This window comes from Marmota monax, unplaced genomic scaffold, assembly GCF_021218885.2.
Source record: "Marmota monax isolate L192 unplaced genomic scaffold, Marmota_monax_Labrador192_F-V1.1 WCK01_AAM20220418_F8-fsc00864, whole genome shotgun sequence".
NCBI lineage: Eukaryota > Metazoa > Chordata > Mammalia > Rodentia > Sciuridae > Marmota > Marmota monax.
In genome coordinates this window covers 53,423-72,797 of record NW_026692835.1, presented here as the reverse complement: position 1 = coordinate 72,797, position 19,375 = coordinate 53,423, and the positions used below count along the sequence as shown (strand labels likewise).

Genomic DNA, 19,375 nt, shown 5'->3' with positions numbered 1-19,375 from the left:
CATTACCCAAAGCAATCTAAAGACTGAATGCAATCCCAATCAAAATATTTATAGCATTTTTCATAAAGCTAGAAAAGAAATCATCAAAAAATTCACAAAAAGATTCCCAAAGGCCAAATAATCCTGAGCAGAAAGAGTAATGCTGGCGATATCACAATACCTGATTTTAAGATCTAAGTACAGAGACTAACAAAAAAACAAAAACATGAACCACCACCACCAAAAATCATATGATATTGGCATAAAAATAAGACACTTGTACTCTAGATCGAATAGAGTCCAACAACAAAAGTAAATAAATAAAGTTTGTCTACAGCCAACTGTCTCAAACACACAAAAGTATTGACAGAGAAAGGTCAGTCTTTCCATAATGGTACTGAGTAAATTGCAATCCACATCCAGAAGACTGAAAATTCACCAGTATCTCTTACTCCATATAAACATCAACTTAAAAGAGATCAAACACCTTAATATAAGATCTAAAACTGAAATTACTAGAGAGAATCTTAGAGCAAACACTTCAAGACACTGGTATAGGAAATGACATTCTGGATAGAAACCAAAGCACAGGAAACTAAAGCAAAAATTGACAACATTTCATCAGATTAAAAACTCAGAATAGTGAACAATAATAAAACAACAAGAGACCATTTATAAAGTGGGACAAAATATTTGTCAGCTATTCATTTGACAAGTTAGTATAAGAAATTCAAAATCAACAAAATAAACAAGCAATCCAATTTTTAAATGGGCAAACATTCGGGAAAGTTCTCAAAATAAAAAATATAATGCAAATTTAATTGCAAACAAATGAAAAATGTGCAATATTATTATTCATCACAGAAATGCAAATCAAAACTAGGAGATACAGTTGCATCCAGTTAGAATGTCTATTACCAAACCAAAAAAATATAAGAATAAATACTGGTTGGGGGGAATGTAAATTGGTATAGTCATAAAAGAACAGTCTGGAGATTCCTCAAAAGCTAAAAATAAAACTATTACATGATCCAGCTACACCACTCTGAAATAAATCAAAGGAAATAAATCAATATGCCAAAGACATTTCTAAGTCCATATTTATTTCAGCAGTATTCATGGTAACTAAGATAAGGAATCAGATGCTTCTATGCAATTAGATATTATTAACAAATAAATGAATAAAGAAAATGTGATGGAAAGCTGGGAATGGAACCACCATTTGACCCAGCTATCCCCCTTCTTGGACTATTCCCTAAAGACCTTAAAAGAGTGTACTACAGGGATACTGCTACATCGATGTTCATAGCAGCACAATTCACAATAGCTAGACTGTAGAACCAACCTAGATGCCATTCAATAGATGAATGGATAAAAAAAAAAGTGGCATTTATACACAATGGAGTATTATGCAGCACTAAGAAATGACAAAATCATGGCATTTGCAGGGAAATGGATGGCACTAGAGCAGATTATGCTAAGTGAAGCTAGCCAATCCTTAAAAAACAAATGCCAAATGTCTTCTTTGATATAAGGAGAGCAACTAAGAACAGAGCAGGGAGGAAGAACATAAGAAGATTAACATTAAACAGGGACGAGAGGTGGGAGGGAAAGGGAAAGAGAAGGTAAATTGCATGGAAATGGAAGGAGACCCTCATTGTTATACAAAATTACATATAAGAGGAAGTGAGGGGAAAGGGAAAAAAAAAACAAGGGAGAAATGAAGTACAGTAGATGGGGTAGAGAGAGAAGATGGGAGGGGAGGGGAGGGAGAATAGTAGAGAATAGGAAAGGCAGTAGAATACAACAGACACTAGTAAGGCAGTATGTAAAAACGTGGATGTGTAACTGATGTGATTATCTATATACGGGAAGAATTGGGAGTTCATAACCCACTTGAATCAAATGTATGAAATATAATGTGTCAAGAGCTTTGTAATGTTTTGAATAACTAATAATAAAAAAAATTAAATAAAAAAGGAAAATGTGACTGTTAGAAAATGTAACTGATATTCACCACATCAGTCAAGAATAATCATTACAATTTCCAGAAAAAGGGATATTCCGTTACAAAACAAAAGATGTCTATATCTGACTGATCTTAAAAAATTTTGTATACAAGACTGGAAATTTCAACCTTTATTGGTTTCCAAGTTATTACATGCTACTCTTCTTTCTTTTTTCTTTTTCCCAGATGCAATTCCTTCCATAAGGTATTAAAGCACTAATGTAGAATCCAGCTGAATTTTAATAGAAAATTCTCAATTTTTTGTTCTACATGCTCAAGTTTAAAATTTTCAAAATTTAATATTATTTAGACATAAGTCTGTAATTCCAGCTAGACAAAAGAGCAGAGCACAAAAATCACAAATGCAAAGCTATAAAGGGAAACTCAGCAAGACCCATCTTAAATTTTAAAAAGGTTTGAAGCTGGTGCAGTGGTACATGCCTATAATCTTAGAGGCTCAGGGGGCTGAGGAAAGTGGATTATAAGATCAAAGGCTTCCTCAGCAATTTAGCAAGGCCATAAAACAACTCAGTCCTATCTCTAAAATAAATATGAAAAAGGGCAGGAAATATGGCTGATAAGTGCTCCTGGGTTCAAATCCTGGTATCAAAAAAAGAAAGGTTTGGAGATGTAGCTCAACTGTGCAGTCCTTGCCTAGCATGCAAGGCCCAGGATTCAAGCTCCAGTACCATGCACACACAAAACAAAGCCACAAAACTCCTAAAAATATACAACTTCAGTCTGATTTATTTCACTGTAATTTATGTTACAGACATATAAAATAGTATGAGAAACTGTATGCAGAATATTCAAAATTGGCTTAGCTAGAAGATAAGTAATAAAACTATACTGTTCACAGTTTCAACTCTTTGTTACATTTGGCAATGGTAAAGCTTGCTGTCCAGTTCTTAAGACACCATAAGGCACAAGCTTGTGTCTCTGGTAAATGCTAATTAATCCAGAGCCAAGCTTCCTCTAAGAGAGTGGCATAAACACCTTAGAGTTAGCCTGTCTGTCCAGCCTTAGTTAGGGGACTATAATATTCTACCTTAATTATTCCAGACTAGATGTCATACAAAAGGGAATACCTGCATAGCTTATATAGCTTAAGTCTCCTAACCGTATTCCAACGACTCAATCCTCCTAACCTGTTTACTAAGACTAACTCCTGACTAAGACTGCAGTTTCCCAGTAACCTTGAGTGATATATAGTGACTTATTTTTGAAGACTTATCAGTATGAAAAACTACTTAATTGAGCCTCTCCTGTGTCCTTCCTTGCAGCAAGGTTTTATTAACCATAACTTAAAAGATCACAGAACAATAGTTAAAAAAACAAATTGTATGATCTACTTTACAAAACTCATCCTGTTTCAAAAAATCAAGTGTATTAAAAGCTTTATGTTTGCTTTTAAAATGTGAAATAGTAAAATTGCAAAAACAAAATAACTGTAAACAATAATAATAAAATAACTGAAATTCATTTCCAACCAATTTCATATTGAACCAGTGTTATATTAAAAATGGGAGGAAAAAAAAGAATACAATACAAAAATGAATTTTCACCAAGAGCAAGTTTAAGATAAACTTTATCTACTTATAAAAAGTTAAACATATACTCACTTCAGGTTGTAGTCTTTTTGCCCGCCGACTGTAGCTGCTGAACTTTGAAGGCTGGACAGACTGTCTAAGGGGGATGCTGTGGGGCTTGTATTCCTTGTCTTTTTCCTCACTGTCAAATGGATGTGTATTACACTGCTGAACAAGAAAAGGATTGGGTCAGGAATTGAGTGACCATTACAGTTAACCAAAGACCTCTGGAGTAAAAAAAATATAATTCAAATAAATCTACTCATTCAGCAATAGAGGATATTTAAGTAAATACCCTCTAATTTCCCTGGACCTTTATGAGCAAACTGAAAAGCAGAGTGAAACAAATATGGTCTTTGGACTATGGAGATCTGAACCTTAAGTTTTATCACCAGTCTTAAGATCTGGTTCATTAAAAGGTCTTAGCAGACAGGGAACTGCTGAGTTAACAGGGTAAGTACCCTCTATTGCTTATATAATTAGCAAAGCAGATATAAGATTTCTTTATACAAACAGGTTGCCCAGGGCTAACTTCTGTATCTCCAGACTCTTTATACAAATTTAGAACATCACAATGTAGGAGAAAAGCACAAATTAAAAAAGGGAAGATAACAACAAAAACAATTAAATCATATTAGGGCCCCAAACCATCTAAGGGTCCTTACCACAAGGTTGGCTCCAGATTGAAACATTTCATAGGGGTAAATGATGCGTTCATAGTGAGATCGTAGTAGAGATCCGATATTTTTTCCTGGTGGGTAATTAAGGCGCTGGGCTACCCGAGCCCACCGACGGTCCTTGCATATGGCTTCATACCCACCCTCTTCCATTACAATCTGAAAAAATACAAAGGAATGTGAATAAACTGTGACAATACTGGAGAGATCTCCCCCCCCACCCAAAAAAAGAAGAAACAGCACGAAAACTTGAAATCTAGGATGTAATCACCCCCAATGCCAACCATTTTAGGACCAAATATATTAAAAATATTATCAGGTTCTACATTCATTCCTTTACTACCACAAAGATACAATGTTCTACTACCAAGCACAAGCATCCTCTATAAAAGAACACTTTCTTTCTTTCTTTCTTTTTTCCTTTTTTTTAAACACATCAACTACTCTTACCTTACTAAGACTGTAGAGGTCCAAGATCTTCCGCTCCACATTGGGAATCTTTAATGAAGAGCCTTGGATTTCCCAGAACTTTGCAATCTGATCCAAATAGTTCAGTTTCACTCTTGTCTGAGCCTGAGGAGGAGAAGGCCCTATGAAGCTGGTTTATTCCTTAACTTTACTTTGTTCCAGTGCAAAGTGGGTGAAGAAGCAGTATCTTTATAGTACCAGTTCTCTACTAATATACTACACTTAAGGCTTTACTACGTACCTTCCTATGAATATCCACAAAAAGCTCAAATAAGCTGGGTCTTCAAGAGGAAATAAGGTGATACTTTAAATGAAAAAGTCTTCAGAGCCTACATTTAAAGAATTATGCAGGGCTTAAAGATGGCTTGCTCAAGACTTTTTAGGCTCTATTTAATGTTTTCCTTCAGATATCCAACTACAGATAAAGCAATCAAAAAAAAAAAAACTAAAATATTTTTCCATTCTATGTCAAATATTATCAAAATTCATTTTCTGAAAATTATTCCTTTTTAACTTTTCAGTCAAATGAAGCTTCCAGTACCCATTCTACTGAAAATCACAGCAGTAAAACAAAGTGTCAGTAAAACAAAATTGAATAGTAATTTGAATATGAACACTTGGTTGACTGTTTTAAGATGCAATCTTTGCTTCTCAGAGTCTACTTTACTCAAGATGTTTTAAAGGCCCTTTTACTACCTTGAAAAAATTCAAAATGATAAGAAAGGTTGATATAGGAAAAGAAATGAGAAACTAGTTATTTATCTATTTTTGATAGCTCTAAGCTCACTCTATTGCAGAACACATGAATCATTTCCAAAAATTTAAGGCCTTCCTCATAATCCCACCTTTTACAACAGTAATAATACATTTTCAAAAGACTTCCTGAAAAATCAATACTCTAAGAGGAAACTGTAGTTAAAATGAAATATGCATGATTTCAAAGCCTAGATCCTTAACTACATTATTATAAAACTAACAGACAAGATTAAAACTTAGGTTCCTCTATAAAAGTGAACTTCACAAACTTACTTCCAGTTCATTCAGCCTCTGGATTCGAGGAGTAAATCTAAAGTTGTCAACTTCTACTGCAAAAGGAGGTTGCCAATTCTAGAAGGAAGTTTAAAAAAAAAAAAAATAGGTGATTACAGCGCAAAGGAGAAGAAAGAGGATGAGAATTGTAATCATTTGTTTCTATCTTCCTGGTACTTATTTGCATTTTCAAAAGCTTCCAATGATTGCTTCTTGAAAATAAAGTTAAAAAAGAAAAGCCATAAGGAAAAAAGCCTATTAATCAATGCTCTTCCTCCTTAACACTCAAAAATCAAAACGAATAAAAAACCTCCACATCCTAAGAGCCAACTTTACAGAAGGAAAAAAAAGAAAAGGCATAAGTGAATAAAAGTATGTCTTAAGAAGAATGAAAATGAACCTAATGTGAACAAAATTTATTTTCAAACCTAACCCAATATTTCTTCTTATCCTCAGCACTCTGGAAAAGTTGCATCTAACTATAATTATGAATTCTAAGAGAAATATGAACATATAAATAAAAAAAGCAAATGTGCAGAAAGTAAAAACCTGCCAAAAGAGCAGTAGGCTGTGCATAAATTTAGCCATCATTGTAGTTAGAAATTTAAGGCCTTAAACATTGTTTTGTTTAATAATGATCCATCTGTTAGCATTCCTTATTTTTAATCAAAGCAGGGTATGTAGCGCAGTTGGTAGAGTGCTTGCACACGGCCCTGGGTTCAATCCCCAGCAACTCCAAAAACTTAAAGAAATATTTTTTTAAAAAAGATACACTTTTAATTAAGCCAAATTCCTACCAGTTTCAAACCATCAACAGAAGAGGCCTTTCCGCATGCCCCGTGCCTTTTTGTTTTTACACACTCCCAAGTTAAGGGAGAGAGAAAAAAAATCCCAGGCCAAGTTGCTAATAACAACACAAATTTCTGTCTTATTCGCTGTTTCTGTTATTAAATCAAGTACTTCTGACTACGTTAATTTCTTCAGCGTATGGCTCTTTGCAGAAACATTCCACGTCAAATCTTCATAACAAAAAATGTGGCAACTGGGCAAGTTTCCTGAGGCCCGGACTTAATAAGTAAGATAAAAAATGAGTTAGAAAGATTCAAATCTCAACTCTGAGGATCTAAACTTCAGATTCATAAATCTGAGGCCTTGTTAAATAAGGGAAGCCTAACGCAAATGAAAGCACTACCCTATTCCACGTTAAGCATACTTACCGCAGGTGGGCGTATTTTGCAAATGCCGGACTTCTCTGCGATCGGCCTGATTTTGGCTATGTAGCCAAGGGGGTCTCGAAATTCTGCCCAGCTAGGTTCGAACACAGGGCACTCAGGCGGCGGTAGGAAATCTTCGGACGCCGGCTCCATGTCCGACCTGAGTACTAAGACGCAAAATGAAATTCAATCTTTTCAGCGATGCATGGAACTTCCAGCTAAACACCGCGGCCGCAGGAACTTTACTTGCTTCCAAATTCCAGAGTTAGTTTAATCCCTGAAGCTGTTTACCAAACCTCGTGGCTATCAGTTTTGCAGCCACCATCTTGACTCTTCAGTGTTATGCCTACTAATTCCGTGTCACTCCGCGGATCTATACTTCAGGCGTTATCTCCAAACCTGACACTCGTTTTACATGCTAAGTAAAAGATGAAAATGGAGGACCGAGTTCACCACGGGAAAATATTTTCAGCCTGACGGTTCGCCCACCTAACTTACAGAGTTCTCCAGCGGAATGGAAGGGAAGATTTTAAATAGTATCGCCGGATCTTTTTTCAAGGGAAGCATTGCGCACGTCACGCCTGCGCAGTAAACAAGAAGGAGTGTAAAATGTTTCTATTTTTTCTGCGGGTGCAAGCTACAAGGAACTTAATGTGTTTACGAAAGTCCATGCCAACAGCATATTAAGCCTTAATGTATTTCCAGATACGTACCTGTTTGTTGGCTTTTGTGAAGAAAACTGTTACTACAATTTTATGATCCTGTTACAATTATGTTCATATACAGTGTTCCACTTACACTTAACTTTCCTTGTGTATATTTGTTATCATTGCACTTCAGACAGGAAAAAGGTGCTAAAAAAAGTTGTATAAAATGTGTTATCCAACGTATGTAAAATATACAGAACATGATTTTAAAAGAAGACACTATGGGCAGGGGAGCAAAGCAAACTTTTGAACTGGCAAGAACAGTTCTTTCATGTTTAATGTTGAAGCACAACGCAAATAACTAAAAAGAAACTGCCAGAAATCCAGTCTGTCAATACAAACAAAACTCCGAATCTCCCACTCCCCCGCCCCAGCCAAGGACACACACTTTATCAACAGAAAGTGACCAGATAGTAAATACAGCATAGTAAGTGTCAAATGATGAAATAAAATAAAAAATTTTCTAGTTCCATTTCTCTCAGAGATAACATATTTAAGAGAAAAACCGGAAAATGGTTGATCAGATTGATAAATGACGAAACATTTCTTTTTAGAAGTGTATTTCAACTACACCTTGATAAATGAGGAAACATTTCTTTTTAGAGAAAATATGTATATTTGACTGAGTCTGGCTTAGTTTGATCAACATAATAATCTCCTATTCATTTTCCTGCAAATGGCATGATTTTTTCTTTTGTATGATTACAATTGCATTCATATACCACATTGCATTCATATACCACATTTTATCCATTTACTAATTGATGGGCACTTAGTTTGATTCCATTACTTGGGCAATGGGAATCTTGTAGTGATAAACGTGGATATGCTGAATTCACTTCCTTCAGATACATACTAAGGAGTAATGTAGCTGGATCATATGATAGTTCTCCTTTTAGTTTGGTGAGAAACTGCCATACTATTTCCATAGTGGATGAACTAATTTACATTCCCCTTCATTTGTTCCTATTTTTATTATTGATGATTGCCATCAGACCGGGATGGGAGGAAATCTCAATGAAGTTTTGATTTGCATTTTCCTGATGCCTAAAGATGTTTGAAATAAATTGTGTAACATTGGTCACATACTTTATGGAGAATTATTTGTTCAATCTATTCTGTTCAGTTTATTCTAAACAACACATTAAATGTGGATTTGGGACAAACTTGAGTTCAGGTTGCCCTCTAGTGCTGCAATAGTGACAACCGCACTAACCTTAGTCTTGGGGCAAACCTGGACTGTAACCTTGCAATAGTTTAAAGATCCACAGCATAGAGAAAAGGAGCAACTAGCCTAGAATTTCTTGAAGGACAAGAAAAAACAAATTCAAATTATGAAGACTAAAATGAGTACTCAATTCTTTAATGTGCAGATGGCATATGCATTTAAGCCAACAAAGGTCAAAAATCTTCAAGAAAGCGTGACCTCAACAAATGAACAATTGATGTCAGTTGTTATGAGCCAGGATATAAGTGCCTTCACCAGACAAATTCCATTTTACCCCAAGACACCATTTCATAAAGAAATGCTTCTCCCATGAGAAAACTCCCACCTCTGCAACCCACATCTCGCTTAGCACACCCTGTTTGTCAATGGCATAGTGGTATAGTGATTGAAAAATATTTCTTTTATTCTTGTACAATGTATTCTCGTGTAGTGTACCCTGACTTGGGTCACTCTGGCCCATTTCCTATGTTGCCATGGTATTGAATTCCTGGCAGCTTGTGGTTTGGAGCTTTAAAAAGGTACCCTACCTTCTACAAAGGGTCAAAGTTTGCAGAGGTAACTTGCTTGCTGCCCTTTTCCCCTGCCAGCAAATAAAGTTCCATGTTCCGCTTCAAGACTGACCTGGTGATTTATTTCAAACATGCCATAAACAACAAACTTTTGGATGCAGAATTCAAACAGTTTCTTTAAGGAAATTAAGTGAGCTTCAAGAAAACACAGGAGAAGATTCAATACTCTGAGAAATTTAGCAGTGAGTGAGTAATCAATTGAAAAAAAAGAGAACAGATTATTCAGTTTAAAAGTACACTAAGTGAAATTTACAACATGATAGGAGGCATCAGTAACTGATTACATCAAACAGAAAAAGAGATACTGAGTTTAAAAGCATGCTACTTGAAAATATAGTCAGAGAAGATTTTGAAACGGAAAGAAAGAAGAATGGAAAAAGCTCACAAGACATTTTATATCTCATTGAAAATGCAAATATTTAAATTCTCAGAGTTCAAGAAGGAACTGAGAATGCCAGAGGAGATAAAAATATAAAGCTAAATGGACTGGGGATATTCCTTAGATGATAGGGTGTTTGCCTCACATGCACAGGGCCCTGGGTTCAATCCCTAGCACCACCCCCTCCCCCAGAACAAATATATATATGGCTAAAAGCAGGGGGAGTGTAAAAAAACAGAAAGTGTAGGGAAAGAGAAAAAAACACTTAGGAACAGGAAGATCAAAAGGCCCCCCAGTATACCCTAAAATATCCAGCGGTCAATCTCTCCAAGTTTAAAGATTAAGATTTAAAGATTAAGTTTAAAGATTAATTTCCTGGCAGTCAGAAAAAATAAATAAATATTGTACAAATGCTGAAAGCAGACTTCTCAGCAGAAATTCTACAAGTCAAAAAGAGAATGTCATGATATTTTCACAGTTCTGGAGGAATTAAACAAACAAAAAACACTGCCAACCAAGAATACTGTAGCCAGAAAAGATATTTTTTTAGGTGGACACAATATCTTTATTTTACATTTATGTGGTGCTGAGGATTGAACCCAGTGCCTCATGCATGCTAGGTGAGCACTCTACCACTGAGCCACAACCCCAGTCCCAAGATTTTTTTTTTTTTTTGAAAAGGAGAAAATAAGAAATTCTCAAACTGAAGCTGAAATAATTTATCAACACCAGAACTGCCCTACAAAACCATGTAAAAGAAGTTCCTCAAACCAAAAGAAGTGATAAAGACTAAAGTGGAAATATTAGAAGGTATAAAAAGGACAGGTAACAATATATAGATTAAGTAAGAATACTTGCATATTTTACATGGTAGAAACATGGTTAATATCTTTATTATGAAGACTAAAAACACCCCAAAATGAAAGTAGTAACTACATTATTGTGCCAAAAAGTAGAAAATAAAGAAAGATTAATTGTGAATGGATTAATTTACCTAGTTAAAAGGCAAAGAGTAACTGATGGAGTTTGAGTAAAGACCCACTTGTATTATGCTTCCAACTCTAAGAGCTCACTTCAACTCTGAGAACACACATAGACCACAATAGTTGGATGGCATAAGATATTCCATGCAGAATACAAAGAATACAAAGAATACAAAGAATACAAAGAAGGCAATAGTAGCATTTAAAGTAGCATAGACTTTAGATCAACCACAGCAAAGGGAGGGGAAAAGGCCATAAGGATGGTAGATGGATCAACTCAGCAAAAAAGAAATAATTTACAAATCAACTTGCATGCAATATTGAAACCCAAATATCTCTGGGACCCCTTGGGGATTCCAGTACACTACTTCAGTTCGTAGTCACAATGGAGACAGTTTTGAATAATGACTTTATTTAAATATGATGAAAATTCTATGCTCTGGGAAAAGTGAACTAGGATGCAGAGAGAAATAAAATGTTCTGCCTTCCAGAATCAGCAGATCAGGGAACATGCCATCTGAAAGTAGAATATGACCAGCAATGTAATGTTCCCAAGACTGAGAAGGCCAAAATAATGAGTAGCATGTCACATGGATCCCATCCCAACCACACCCAGCATATATCTTGGCAATGGAGACATTGAGAGATCTGTCACATGCTACCTTTGCCCATCCCCAGAGAAACAGCTTAAAAATTCTGAAGTGTATGTATGCCTGTAAATATTACATACCATAGGTCATTCTGGCTAACAACACAGCTGAGTTTCAGCTAGTTTCAGCAACCAATCATTCCCAGTATATATTTCATAATTACAACTGAAAAAAATTGAAGGCTGAAAAATTCTTAGCTATCACTGAATTAAAGGGTGAAAAATTCGTAGGTATCATTCTACCTGTTGGGCACATAACCTAAGGAGACCTAGATTAAAGGGTACTTGGAATAAGTTACAATTGATCACTGTGTTTTTAAGACATTGTTAAAAATTTAATTGTCGGGGCTGGGGATGTGGCTCAAGTGGTAGCGCGCTCGCCTGGCATGCGTGCGGCCCGGGTTCGATCCTCAGCACCACATACAAACAAAGATGTTGTGTCTGCCGAGAAATAAAAAAAAAAATAATAAAATATTAAAAAAAAAAATTTAATTGTCTTTTTTTTCTCTTTTTTGAAATAAAAAAGGTTGTTGTTGTTGTTGTTATTATTATTATTATTATTACTATTGTGTATTTTGTTTTTGTTTGTTTTGTTTTGTTTTGGGCAATAAGCCTGGACACGTTGGATGGATGCTTTATAACTAGGCTACCCTACAAGCCCAGCTGACAGATATCTAGTGATTCCCTAATCCATCCTAACCTTGCAAGATACTTCAAATTAAAGAATAGGTAAGGAAAAAAATACGCCACTATTGATTCTTCCCCACGTAGGCACAGCTTGATTGGTAACAGAGAGACATGGGCAGTGGGAACTAAAGTTGAAGGGGATAAATCTATAAACTGGGCACACTGCTTTGACCCCCACATGCCTTCTTTTAAAAAGCAGTTCATCTGGAGCCCTGCTTGGCTTAAGTCTATGAGATCTATCACACTCCTCTGAAAACAATCTGTTATCTAGAGAAATGCAGGCCCAAAACACAAATAAGAAGACCACAAGTGATCCTGAAGGGCAAATTTTTGTTTCCTTCCCACAGGTCAGAGCCCAGAACCCTTAGAGTTCAGACAGAACTATCCTGCTGTCGGTCAAATTGCACAAGGTATATCTGGGTGGAAAAATTTCCTCGGGCCCCCAATAAAATAAAAGGGGAGGAGAGGCATGTTGTTTTCTCCTAAGAGGACTCACTGTCTCCCTAGACAGATTCCTCTTTTCTCTTTTTCCATCCTTTCCATGACTTCTACTCTTGAGTGATATGTCTGAAACGTGATTGCGATTGTTAAGAAACATTGAGAGTACTACCATGGCTGCTTTGTCTCTTTGGCAGGTCCTTGCCCTGTAACAAGAAGAAAGAGGATTCTTGGATCTTGCTACTGTGAAGACACCTGTACTGTAGGAGCAAGGGGAATAATGCAACTTTCTATTACATCTCACCCATATGGGTGCTTTACATTGATTGCATCTGCATCCTATTCTCTCATGTGCAGCCCAGTTGTGCCAGAGCAGTAGGGGAGGCTTTCATGCAGACATGCCAAATAAAGTGTCTGGACACAGCATTAGGTGTACAATTTATTGGGGAAAACTTACTAGAAATCAGACTATTCCAATAAGAGAGGCTGGTAGCCCCTCCATTTCTTGTGGTGCTTTAATAAGGAGCACCTTCATGGTTCAGGCTGGATGAGTGACACATATGCCTTGCACAGTGTCCTCAGTTTTCTGCCTGTGCCCTCTCAGTGAGGGGTTTTATATGTTAGGCTGCAGAAGCAGTGACATCAGTAGCATTAGCTTAATTAGTTTTCCTATTTAATCAGCATGAGAAGGGTACACACAAGAACATTTTATGAAAAATGTTAATTGCAGGAAAGATAGCCAAGTCTTTTAAGATAACGTATATCTGGATTTCTGGCCCCAGGTTGCTCTTATTATTCTCTTAACTTAGCTACAATTCTGGGAACAGAGGTGAGGAATGTTTTTAACTATTCCCCATTTTTCAAAACAATATACCTCTTATTTGCAGGAAAATGGGTGAAACCAGAGGACATCATGTTAAGCACAATAAGCTACAGAAATATGAGTATCACATGCTTTCTCTCATATGTCAAAACAAATGTGGAAAATGACCCAACTTTAAAATAAAAGAGTTATTATTTAGGAAGAAGGCCAGAATGGGAAATACAGCAGAAAATAAAATAAAAATGGATGGGCATGATCTTATAAGATGTATGCTTATTTGAAGTAGCACAAAGATCACATTAATCTGTAGAATTAATATCATAACATATATTAGGAAATCAAATGAGTGGGTGTCAAAACTGTGATGTTTTCACACAATGGAACAATATTTAGTCTCAGAAAGTTATGAAGTATTGATATTTGCTGCATCATGAATAATCCTCCAAAATAGATAAAATATGCAACATTTTGAAAAGGTAACTCAATTAAAAAAGAAAGATAAATGTTTATTTGGGAATAGAGAAGTAGTACTGAGTTCTAGTTTGCTTTTGGATAAACACAAGTATTTTGGAAACAGAGGGATTCACAGCATTAAGAATGTACTAATCTCAGGCTGGGGTTATAGCTCAGTTGGTAGAGTGCCTGACTCACATGCTCAGGACACTGAGTTCAATCCCCAGTACCACAAGAAGGAAAAATAACAAACATACTAATTTCATTGGTTTGTACTTCAATGTGTGTATTTATATGGTTGGTTTTCTGTATTACAAAGTTAAATCAAAAGAGAATGTTTTAATTTGCTATAAAAAAATTTAGTTTTCTCAGTAAGTGCTCTAAAATTACTATGTCCTAAGTTCTTTATTATATCATCATTGGATTTGCTGCTTTCTATTTTTTAAAATCACTCAATTTTAACCTTGTAAAATATAATTTTAGGTTACATGAATATAATAATGGTACCATAATCTCATTTTACTCTGCTTGAAAAGGAACTGCAAAGCTTTTCCTTCCTGTGTCTTCTAGAGGAATGAGAGGAGTCTTGAATACATCATTGTTCCTGATAAGAGGAATTACCTTTTTTTCTCTACCTGTAAAATTAAGAAAGCACTCCAAGAACATTTAAACTGTAGTAAAACTGGAGGACAGTGTAAGAGTATTGCTTTCTTCTAAAAATAACAGTTAAGAAAAAAATTATATCAATCTACACTTTTTTGATGGAGATGGTGGCATCATGGTAGACTTAGAAATTTGAATAGATATTCAGCTGCCCTACAAAATCAGAAGACATTAATTTATCCATTTTTATAGACACTTATAAACTATTATAGATTTGTTGTTGTTGTTGTTGTTGTTGTTGTTGTTACTGGGCATTGAACCTAGGGATGCTCCACCAATGAACCACATCCCCAGCCCTATTTTGTATGTTATTTAGAGACAGGGTCTCTGTCTAAGTTGCCCAGGGATTCACCATTGTTGAGGCTGGCTTTGAACTGGAGAGCCTCCTGTCTCCGCCTCACAAGCTGCTGGCATTACAAGCATGTACTGCCAGGCCCAGCTAACAATTATGGATTTTAACATGATACCAAGCAGATAATTTTATTTTTAAAAAATGAACAAAACTTATCTTTGAAAGTCTGGACTAGTTCATGTACCACAAACTCAAATGAATTTTATTCATGAACCGCAATAACAACTCATTTTTTTGTCTAAAATCAATGCCTACATAAGGATCAAGTGTAAATGTCAATAAACAAAATGTTCTCTTTAAAGACATTCTCCCTACAATGGAGAAGGAAAAAATAGAAAGTAGCATTTAATTGTATGACTTTGAGAAGAGTTTTTGTAAAGTTGCGCTGTCTGGGTAGGTCACCATATCTAATAGAAGCACTTTTAAAGAAGACAAGGATCCTAGTATCCATGCATGGTCAAATAAAGATAAGTTCTAGACAGTGAAGGGAGTAAACATAATTATCATTTTTGCCAGGATTTCCCATGTTTAGCAATATTACTATATGATAATCTACACTTCATCTTTAGTTATAAAACACTCTCCATATTTTATTTTTTAAAAGCTTGTAAATTTAATCATAATAAAATTAAGCAACTCTTTTCTTTAGCTGTTCGGCTTCTCATTTTGAAAAATCTTAGTACCAAAAAGCAAGTAACCCAATCAGTAAATGGGCAAAAGTTGTAAAAAAGACAGTTGCTAAAAGAAAAAAATGCATATGTCCAACCAATAAATGGGAAAAATTATTCTATATCCTCAGCAACCTGGGAAATATAAACCAAAACTACATAGATATTTCATCTCCAATGGCAATCATCAGGCAACAACCCACCCCTCACCCCTCCAACGCGTGCACACACACACACACACACACACACACAATAAATGCTGGTCAGAATGTAAAGGAAATGGTACACATGCATTTCTGGTGGAACTAAAAATTAGTATAATGAATTTGGAAAACAGTCTGGGATTCTGCAAAAGACTAACAATAAACCACCGTATGACCCAGGTAAGTACCCCATTTATCCAAAAAACTAAAATCAACATGCTTTAGACATACATGCATTTATAGCAGTGTAATTCACAATAACCAAGTGGTGGAAATAAATTTTTTATCAATATACAGTTTACTTAGAAATAAAGAAGAATATAACCATGGCATTTGCTGGTAAATGAATGAAACTGGAGAACATCATACTCAGTGAAATAAGCTAGTCTTAGAAAACCAAGGGTAAAATGCTTTCCCTCTTGTAAAGCTAGAGAGAGTAAAAAAGTTTTTAAAAGGATGATCTCTCATGAAAATGAAAGAGAGAATAGTGGACTGGAGGAAAGAGATTGAGAGTGAGGGGAAAGGGGGCTGGAAAAGGGGAGAAATTAGGGAATGAATTGCCCAAATTAGGCTATGCGCATGACTACATCATAATGAATTTTACTTTCACGTATAATTATCATGCACCAATTAGAAGACTAAATAAATGGAAGAAAGGAAGAAGACAAAGGGGGAAGACAATGAGGAGGAAGAGGTTAAAAGGGAGAAAAGAAGGAGGAGGAAGTGAGACTGAAAAGTATAAACAACTCTGGAAAGCAGTATGGAGATTTCTCGGAAAACTTGGAATGGAATAGTCAGACCCGGCAAGCCAAAGTTGATCTTTGATGCTGTTGGGAGCTCCCAAGCACTAGAGGTTTACTGGACTGATGGGACCACGCTGCTGCTAGGAATCCTGGGGATGACGTCCTTCTACGGGCTCCGCTCTCCTGGGACTCCTGCTTCAGGCCTAAAACGCCCTTACATCAAAGATCGCCACAAGCTAAGGACCCCAAATCATAAAAGAGACAAACGCGGCGTCCACGACGAGGAACAGCATACAGATAGAAGCTACCAGGTTTGGGGGATTTGTCTACCCCGCCAGGATCCCCAGAGCCCTGAAGGCGGTGGTCATAGAAGCAGCCCTGATCCAGCCACCGGTAGACAAGCTGGAGCAGCAGTAGCGGCACCCGCAGCTACTGCCAAGGATCCTGGCCTCTGGGCAGTGAAGCGTTCCAGGCATTGGATGCTAATCCGGCCTGCGGATCTAGCCAGAGCAGGCACTACTTGCTTCTGCAAGAGGTCTTCTAGTGGGAGGCAACCGAAAAAGGCCTTCGCCCCGCAAGGCATCACCTCGGGAGCCAACGATAATTGGCCAGAGGACTCAGAGCAATGTCGGAGTCCCCGCGCCAGGGATTTTCGCTGGCTTTTTCTTAGAAGCTTCTCTCCTCAGGAATCACTCCCCCTGACTCGATATCTGAAAGCCACTGTCGCCCCGCTGTAGGGATTGGGACTCCTAAATCCTTCCCTGCTAGGATTGCCTTCCCGTGGCATCCTTGGACAGAACTCATAATTACTATTCGTAATTATGCATGAACGAGTCAGAGGGTCTTTGGAGGTTGCCATTCCTCCTGTTCAACCCTACTTGTGCATCCCGAGGGGGCGCTCACCACAGCACTTGGCCTTTGGGGCACAGCGCTGCCGAACCTGAGCCAAGAGGCTGCGGAAAGCTTACCTCTAGATTTTGGTGCACAAGCCGGCTCCCTCTTAATTCTAGAAGGAGGATCGTACTAGCAGAGGTGTAGGCAGAAAGTGGAACGTCCATCAGAACTCCAGCTCCTCTGCTCCAGACTTGATTCGCTTGACTCCTACCACACCACGCTGGCAGCTTTCTAGAGAGCAGTTCTCACACTCGGCTCAGAAAAAGACTGTCAGTCCTCCTAGCCCTCCCAGCCCGCTGCCCAGGGTCCCACAAATCTCCTGCTTCAGGTGAGCTTGCCAGGCAGAGCGCCATCTACCGAGGATGCTCAGAGGCCTCCTCGCTGCAAATCCATCTCCCTCTGACAGGCTCTTCCTCGCTGGCCTGCTGGTGAATTTACCATGGAAGTTTCAATCCTGGAGGATAGAGGAGAATCCCAGTTCAGTGGTCGTCTGAATGGTGGCCTCGAGGGCACCAGGCCAGCTGCGAATATATTCTGCCTTCTGCTTCTAGAATGCACCAACCAAGAAGTAGCAAAAATCACTCTTTAAGGACGAACTTCTCATCCTAGAATTTCAACTGCTTTTTGTTGTTCTACCTGTTTATCTACAGTCGACCTAAGTTTGATGTAAATGATTTCTATTTCAACTCTTGTGGAGAGTGGATGAGCCCCTGCCTTCCGCTGACCTTGCCGTGTCTTCAAAAAGCCAAGCCCAGGAAACGTTCCTTGCCAAAGGTGAGGATGTTATCACCTTTGTTTCTGAGCTCAAGCTCTTAACAGTTATCAAATGTCCCAGGACAATGAGTGTCCTGGGTACAGCAGGATAACTGCAGAATGTTCTTAGCATTGCAACAGGGGGAGAGCTGCAAAATATCTTTCTAGCTCAGTAACTTTTTAGGGCACAAAGAAGCCTTTGACAACTTATAAGCTTTGAATAATTTATCATGCCTCTGTAGTTTAACTTCATGATTATGAAACCCTATATATTAACATTGTGAAACTTGTTCTGAGTCACTGTACCTCAGTCAGAGTACAACATCCCACCCGGCCCCACCTTTTTGTGAAAATATCCATGTTTCTTCTTTGTCTCTGTGCTTTTCTTCATCTCCTGTCACTGCTATAGATAATCCTTTGATGATGCTGCACTGGTCAGGACAGTCAACCCAAAGTTTCACTATAAAACACGTTGATTCCTGGGGCTGTGGCTCAGCAATATGGCACTTGCCTGGCATGTGTGCCTCACTGGGTTCAATTCTCAGCACCATGTTTAAATAAATAAAGGTCTATGGACAACTAAAAGAATTAAAAACAAACATCAACAACAACAACAACAAAAAACCACGTTGATTCCTTAGGTACCGTGGTCATTTTTCAAAGTGGCCCTAATACTAATAGTTTACAGAATTCATCCCAGGGCTGGTTCTTCAACTTTTGATTAGTATCTGTGCAGCTCAATGACTCCTTCCTTTTAGAGGCCTCTTAGTCTAAAATGTTTAACAATCACACTATTTTCAATCCAGAAATTTTCTTCATTTCCTATATTCACAACTTAATATCATTCAACTACACCTCTAAAAGAATTTAATAGTGCAACATTTGCTTATATCTACTAAGAATAAGAATTATTTATCAGTAAAAAGATTGTTATATTTTTTATTTGGGGATTAAAAGAAATACAAGCAAAGCTACTTAAAAAGTGTTGACATAAAATGTTAAGAAATATCAGAGAGAAAAATGACAAGTTAGCAGAAAATGGTGGTTCTTACAGCTGGTCTATGTCCTAGGTCTTTGATCCACTGAATTAGCTTTTTCATTTCATTTTATTTATTTATTTATTTATTTTTTTTTTTTTTTGCAGTGTGAGTGATGGGATCCTACTTCATTATTTTACATAGGAATATCTTGATTTCTTAGAACCATTGGTTAAAAGGAC

At 37.1% G+C, this 19,375-nt stretch overlaps 1 protein-coding gene across 7 annotated transcripts in view; it reads right to left on the bottom strand.

Annotated features, from left to right (window-relative positions):
- LOC124095513 (lysine-specific demethylase 5D) overlaps window positions 1-17,608 on the bottom strand; it is a 47,782-nt gene extending 30,174 nt beyond the window's left edge. For 3 of the 7 annotated variants that reach the window (XM_058580706.1, XM_046448683.2, XM_046448682.2), the window contains exons 1-5: window positions 6,968-7,506; window positions 5,751-5,828; window positions 4,704-4,826; window positions 4,242-4,412; window positions 3,610-3,744 (exon numbers count right to left, since the gene is read on the bottom strand). In XM_058580706.1, coding sequence (XP_058436689.1) covers window positions 3,610-3,744; window positions 4,242-4,412; window positions 4,704-4,826; window positions 5,751-5,828; window positions 6,968-7,117 — 657 coding nt within the window. In that variant the 5' untranslated portion in view covers window positions 7,118-7,506. Of the gene's footprint in view, window positions 1-3,609; window positions 3,745-4,241; window positions 4,413-4,703; window positions 4,827-4,962; window positions 5,137-5,750; window positions 5,829-6,967; window positions 7,507-17,477 lie in introns of those variants that run through there. The other 4 variants (XM_046448680.2, XM_046448681.2, XM_046448684.2 and 1 more) reach the window with 4 other exon arrangements.
- Between the last annotated feature and the right edge of the window lie 1,767 nt (window positions 17,609-19,375).